Source organism: Mastigoproctus giganteus, chromosome 11 (genome assembly GCF_048544385.1).
Source record: "Mastigoproctus giganteus isolate SK-2022 chromosome 11, ASM4854438v1, whole genome shotgun sequence".
Classification (NCBI taxonomy): domain Eukaryota; kingdom Metazoa; phylum Arthropoda; class Arachnida; order Uropygi; family Thelyphonidae; genus Mastigoproctus; species Mastigoproctus giganteus.
In genome coordinates this window covers 31,094,480-31,101,414 of record NC_143585.1, presented here as the reverse complement: position 1 = coordinate 31,101,414, position 6,935 = coordinate 31,094,480, and the positions used below count along the sequence as shown (strand labels likewise).

Below are 6,935 nucleotides of genomic sequence, written 5' to 3'. Positions count from 1 at the left end.
ATATTCTAAAATAAAATATGGTACAATCTATTTACAATAAATATAAAACGAATTAAAATAAATATATAAAACATTTAAAATATATGATAAGATAAAAGCGCTAAACTAGACTGCAGCTTTAGATCACGAATGGCAACTATCTAGAGACTTAAGCGTGATGTATGTTGTTGGGGCAACAGGGTGGGTACACTAAAATTCCATGCTTTATTTGTGAGTGGGACAGCAGAGCTAAAGTACTGCATTGAACAAAAGCAATCTCAGAGGCACAATCTTACACCAGGGTCAAAAAATGTGCATGAAAGTTTGAAGGCAGATAAAATACTTTTACCTCCACTACATATCAAGTTAGACATAATGAAGCAATTTGTTAAAGCATTGAATAAGGATAGCAACTGCTTTAAGTACCTTTGCAGTAAATTTAAATTTCCCAGTTTATCTGACACAAAACTTGAGGGTATCTTCATTGGTCCCCAAATCAGAAAATTTGTTTTAGATGGTCAGTTTGAAACTACGACTGAAAGAGAAGCCTGGATTGTTTTTAAAAGTGTAATGGAAAACTTTCTACGAAATCATAAATCACAGGATTGAGAAAATTGCTCAAAATATGCTCGAAAATTTTGCAATGAGCATCAAAATTCACCTTTTGCATCCCACCTTGATTTTTCCCCGAAAATCTTGCACAGATGAGCTAATGAACAAGGGGAGACTCAATCAGGACATAAAAAAATCCAAGTTATATTTGAAATCACAGCAACATATTTCAGCAGTAGCACATTTTGAAATTCAATCCCCAGTGAACAAACTTAAATTTGTGAACTAGTGTAATCAGATCAAGAGTATTAATCCCCCTACTTGCCTCCCAAACATGTTGCTGTAGAAAACAATTCCAATAAATCCACAAATGCCTTGCTAGTGTGAGTGACCAACCTACAAATTCCAGTCAATATCTGGGAAATTAAAATCCCCCATTAAAAGACACTCTGACCCACTCTACTTCAGCATAACCCCTCCTCCCTTCCTATACACTCCAAATTGCAGTTCTGCATTCCTTATATCTAACACCACATCTGTTATCCCAACAATATCTGCTTTTGAGGTTTTTACCAACACCTCAAAAAAATTAATTCACCTAACTCCTGGAATTGGTGTACACAAGCATACACGCACCTGTTTCTATTCTTAGACAACCTAACACAGCCCATGCATTTACTTGTTCCGCAATGACTCCCAACAGTCTCTGGAATCCCCATGCACCTTGTTTTCTAGGCTGCTGTCATTTTAATAGAAGCAGTGCAAGAATCACTTTCACCTCTGCCAGCAGCTACTGTTAATCTATTAGTTCGTGCATCTCCCCAAGCTAGCAGTTTTCCAACCCACCTAACTCTGCCTCGATAGCACTAGCAAATATTCTTGCACCCTTTCTATTTAAGTGTATCCCATTCCTGTAGCAGCAGTCTCTCCTGTTAACAATAATCTTTTCTGCTAGGATTAAACAATTTGTATAGCACCACATGCAACTACATAATTAGAATACACACAGCCTGCCAGTTTTGTCTGGTTTAGTAGGTGGTCTGCTTAAACAATTAAAAATTGAAATATAAGCAACAAGTTACTTTTTATTTTATTTTATTTGATCTTTCAATTCACAGAATTAAAAGCATGAATCAGTCAAAGAGACCAAAGCCCATATCATCATCAGATTCTTCTGATTCCTCTTTCTTAGCTTCTTCCTTCGCTTCTTCTTTGGGAGCTTCACTTGCAGCAGGAGCAGCTGCTGCTGCTGCAGCAGCAAACTTTGAAGGATCTTTTAAGAATTCCTTAGCCTGAAAAAAAAAATATAAATAAAATAAATAAATAATAAAATAAAGTTATCAGTATTTAAACCATGAAATTATCCCAAATAATCTAACATGTTATTTGTTTTTTTGTGAGTTATGGCTAGTTCCAGTGATATCACTGGTAGTGCTGTTCATGGTACATCACAGCTCATCTAATGCTATAATAGTAAGTTCAGCATTTAAAAATTACTTCAAAAAATATAAAAATTTAATTCCAAGATAAACTTGCCAATGAATCATTTAACCTTACTAAAGAGCTAGAGAGATAAAAGATCACCAGAATGCACTGACTTACAATGCAATTGCCTCAGACTTACAGTGAGGCAATTTCCAATAGGAAAAGGTTCCTTCAAATGGAACATCCTTCATGTTCCCCTGATTTGACTTAAGAATCTAAACTTCACCAAAATGGACATATTGATCTACTGCTATATATTGCATTGTTGCAGCAGTCCAGCACTGTATTCAGTAAAAGAGTCCTAGAAATGCTCCTAACTGCAGCAGACATGAAGGGGTTTGGGTTTTCAGTTTTAACTTACATATAAAGTAATGCCTGGAACTTTCTAGTCACACCTCATTGATGTGCAAATGATTCTCTTTTATCTGCTTCAAGGTAAAAGCAAGTCAGAAGTTGTTCTTCAAAAAGGGAAACCTTTATATTTTCATTAATATTATCTGCCAAGGCAGTAATGTGCATGTCAATTTTAGTAGTTTCATTATCATTTCGACCCGCATTAATTGTGTTAAACTATGACTGCAAAAATAAAACAGATCGATATCCACTCACTCAACTTCTTTTTGGAATGACAACTTAATTTTTTTTTTAATATATTGAAAATGCCCAATAAGTTATCCTAGAAGCATACCAGTGTTAACACTGGGGGGAAGGGGACCCAAAGCAATAACGATCTCCTTTATATAGTTCTTTCTCACCTTCCAAAAAAAACTAAAGTGATACCTGCTTGATGGTTAATTTTAGATGAATATTTAAGTTTGGTAATGTACTAATTTTATATTCATATAATAAAGCAGAACAAAGTAATGCTAAATGAATTTTTCCATAACAGTAGACTTCTGAAATATTGGCACCTTCGAGGAATCAAGGTGACGTTATTTTGATTTTTCCGTTATCTAGAAAGTTTTATTTTAAATGAATTTAATGCAGAAATAATGAGGCCAAATAAGAAAGAGATTAACAATGCAATTTTATTAACTGCACATAAAAAAACAAACATGTTGATGATCCAATGTTATATTCTGCCATTAATACACTTCTACTTTTTTTTATTATACCAAAGTTTTAGTCTGCATGGGTAGCACAGTGGTAGTCACCGCCCTGCACACATTGGGTGGAAAGGGCTCTTTTTCTATAAAACTCGTGCTGTGGGTAATGTGTAGCAAGAGAATGGCTAAGAGACAAGGATGATTAAACAAAACATGGTTTATTAACTCTAGCATAAAAACAGGTGTAAAAATGAAATGGTTATATACTTTTATAAAAGAGCTATCTCATATCAAAAGGATAAAACGATATAAGGATAATGATACATGTATACAAAACCCCAGAAACTGGAGTTTTGCATCCAGCAAAACGACCAGAGAACACATGCAATTTACAGACAATACATGGGTATATGAATTAACTTTCTGGGTGACTTAAGTGTGGTTAAATGCTTAAAATAAATGTAAAACAACGATATCAGTACAGAATTCACTTTCAAAATGGTGAACGTAAACAAATACAGTAATCACGTGACCTGATGTTTTCTTTTTCCGGCACTGCAAGACATCTGCACTGTATGCATACATCTGATCTCACTGTGACATTATTTCGACAGTCTACTGTATATTTGTCCACCAATTTACACACCCCATCCCTTGATCATGCACTGTCAGTCAATTAAAAAAGTAAACAGACATTTTGCATAGCACCTATTAAACAGAGTGATAATTTTTAACTTTTAAAATTAGAAGCAATTTTTGATTTACAGAAATTATCACATTCTCATCACTTGACCATTTATATACTACATGTTTTTTTTCCTCATTTTTCACTTAGTGGATTTTCATCTCACAACAGGAAGAATACAGTTGTGAGATAAAATTATAAAAAAAAACAAACAAAAAAAAAAAAAACACCAAAGTGTTTAACCATTTCATAATAAACCATTGTTTTATTATTTACATGGCTAACTTTAAAAAAGGTTTTGTGTAGCTCTGTTACATTTAATGTACTTTCATATGGATATTTTCTGTTATATATATTTTTAATAAAGTTGGGACTATGTTCCACTTAAAGTGCAATATTGCTGTACAAAATCTTTAAAGTTAAGACAATAAACAATAGTGGAAATAAAAATTAGTAACAATAACTCAATGAAACCAGCATATGAAATGTTTGCAAGCTGATTCAAATTGGATTTCTTAATTATAAGCCTAATAAAATCTAAATGCAAGTTGAGAAATTCCTTCATGAATAACAATTTCTCACACACCAGAACAGATCATTAGTTTCAGAGTTACCAATTCACATTCTGACATGCTAAACTACTGTTTTTTTTTTTTTTTGTTAAAAAAGCACAGTAGTTTAGCATAGCAGGCACTATTCTTGATAAAATAAACCTTCAAAATATCTTTCTTCCTAAAAACAAATTCACAACTAGCAACATCCAAATATGCTACTTTTGCTATCTGCAATCCTAGAAAATAGACAGGAATACAACTTACCATTTCAGCCTCTTTGAAAGTAATATCTGTCTCAACGGCTATAGCTATTAAATTCTTCAAGCCATTCACAATAGAATGTGGAACAGATGCCAGTGTTGGATATCCGATTGCTAGAGAGACGCATGCAATATTTCTTACTCCCTATTAGGAGAAAAAAAAAAAAAAAAAAAAAAAATCATCTGAATAAAAGAATTACAACTTCATTCCTTAATTTTATCATTAAAATTTATTTTCATATACAAGATAGTATACAACTCTGAAAACCTTAATGCAATGTGTTAACTAGTCTACATACACCAAATGTGCTTAATAATGTTAACATCAGTCCTCTACATGGCCAATGAGTAGATAACCAGAAATTCATAATTATCTTCTTTCCTTCTTCCAACAAATCATGTGCAACTCCTGATTTAGACTATATCACCAAGCTACTAGTAGAGTAACAACTTTGTTTCAAAAATATGATCTTTGAGGAAATGAAATAAAAAATCCTTTCAGTTTTGCATTTGTTCAATTTGAAAACACTATGTAGCAGAATTCACTTCCTTCTTTATCCAGAGCTTTAACAAAATTCTTCATTAATCCAAGCTTTATATGCAGAGGTGGAAGATAACCTTCAATCAGTGGAACATTTTATACTACTCTCTGGTAACAATTCCTCCCTCTTTTCACACTGCTGTACACAGTTTAATGTTTTTCTGTTGCACGACTATCCTACAACCATGGAAAACAACAGTATTGAGTAAACAGTCTTGTAATGCCTGCAACATGAGAATCCTAATTGTAACACTGCTTCCTCTATCCCATGAGTTTAGGAAATCTGGTATTCACAGGCCTTATTGCAGATGATATGTTAGAATGTTTGCTGTGCTTGGTGTTTCTGGACATCCCTCATCTCTTTTTCTCATGAAGAAATAGGAATTGTTAATGTGGTTTCATGGTTCTGCCATACCATACTTTTAATTTCCTCAATTTTCATCCTGATCACCAGTTGTTAAACCAAAGTGCAAGGAATATGCACACTTAGTAAAACTATATTTTCTTCCTTTGAGTTGTTGTAAACTGCCCACGCATGTAGCAGAAATTGACAGACTGATTCAGACACCACTTTGCTTCTGCTTAAACATTTGAACAAGCAAAACATGGGAAAAACAAACAATATGCAATAGATAAACTGTACCCCTACATCTTTGCATTACAGAAAGAGAGATAGGAGGCAGAGAGATTATACATGTTGACCCTTAGTTGCAGGTACTACAACAAATCAATGTCATCATCTACTTCCCTAAATTGTAGTAAGATGTACATATGTGTAAACACAAAATCCTATATGTATAAATTATGCAGTGATCATATTTGGAGAATTATTTTTGAAATCTACACATAAAAATTTACTGCAAACAGCTAGTATTAGTGGTGAAAATCATGTTGGCCAGTGTAATTTATCCAATCCTTTAAATATATCCAAATTACCCATTTTCAGACAGTTTAAAAATTGAAGTTGTAATTAATGAAAAATTTTCCCTCCTTTTCAGTACTTTAACTACAACTTTTGGGCATTGGTCACTGTTTGCTTTATTCTGACTGTGAATCTGCTTCACAATGAGGGAATTTTTTGCAAATTACATGTTAAAATTTGATTATGGGCATGTTGGAATGTGGATGAAATCTTGCTACTGAAAAAAAAAAAAAAAAAAAAAAAAACCCCAGTGCAACTAAGTAGTGAGTTGCATCTTAGAATATCCCATAACCATTCATTTTCAATTTAATTAAAAATTAATTAATCCACTTGCATCATCCAATAAAGAGCAAGGAAGCCACCATCATTTAATTTATGCAACTCTTCATGCAGATCTCCCACAATACTACAGGGACTATATTTGACCACATCAAATATAGTCCCTGTAGTCAAAATATAAACCTGGGCTGAGCAGATAATTATTATTAAAAAGGTATTAAAACTGCCAATCTCTGGTCAGAATAGTCTAGCTTTGTATTATTTCTAATTGCTTGAATGAGAAAGGGGAGAGGGGGGGAACAGCACAAATAGGCAGTGAGTTGCGTTTCTAGCAGTTTGCCTCCATTTAGACGTGGGGGTCTGGAGAAAGTTGTAAACTGCAGTAGAATCTACTAACTAATCTACTCATTATTTTAGTGAACAGTATAAAAATGTTTTCCATGTTGGCTAAGTGTTATTAGCATTAGTAGCATCTAAATGATACAAGCTTAGAGCAGCCATTAAAAAAATAAATAAATAAAAATAAACTATTCAAATTCATTTGCTACCTTTTCTAAAAGTTGTCAAAACTACCTACTTCCAAAATATGAGGCGGTTTTGTTGTAATCACTCTACCTGAAGACAAATTTCTG

The 6,935-nt window shown here is 33.3% G+C and overlaps 1 protein-coding gene across 1 annotated transcript in view; it reads right to left on the bottom strand.

Annotated features, from left to right (window-relative positions):
• Window positions 1-1,609: 1,609 nt before the first annotated feature.
• LOC150077851 (large ribosomal subunit protein uL10-like) overlaps window positions 1,610-6,935 on the bottom strand; it is a 54,111-nt gene continuing 48,785 nt past the window's right edge. Inside the window, exons 8-9 of the mRNA XM_090385562.1 lie at window positions 4,566-4,706; window positions 1,610-1,823 (exon numbers count right to left, since the gene is read on the bottom strand). Of these exons, the coding sequence (XP_090241688.1) occupies window positions 1,665-1,823; window positions 4,566-4,706 (300 nt within the window). The 3' untranslated portion in view covers window positions 1,610-1,664. The remainder of the gene's footprint in view (window positions 1,824-4,565; window positions 4,707-6,935) is intronic.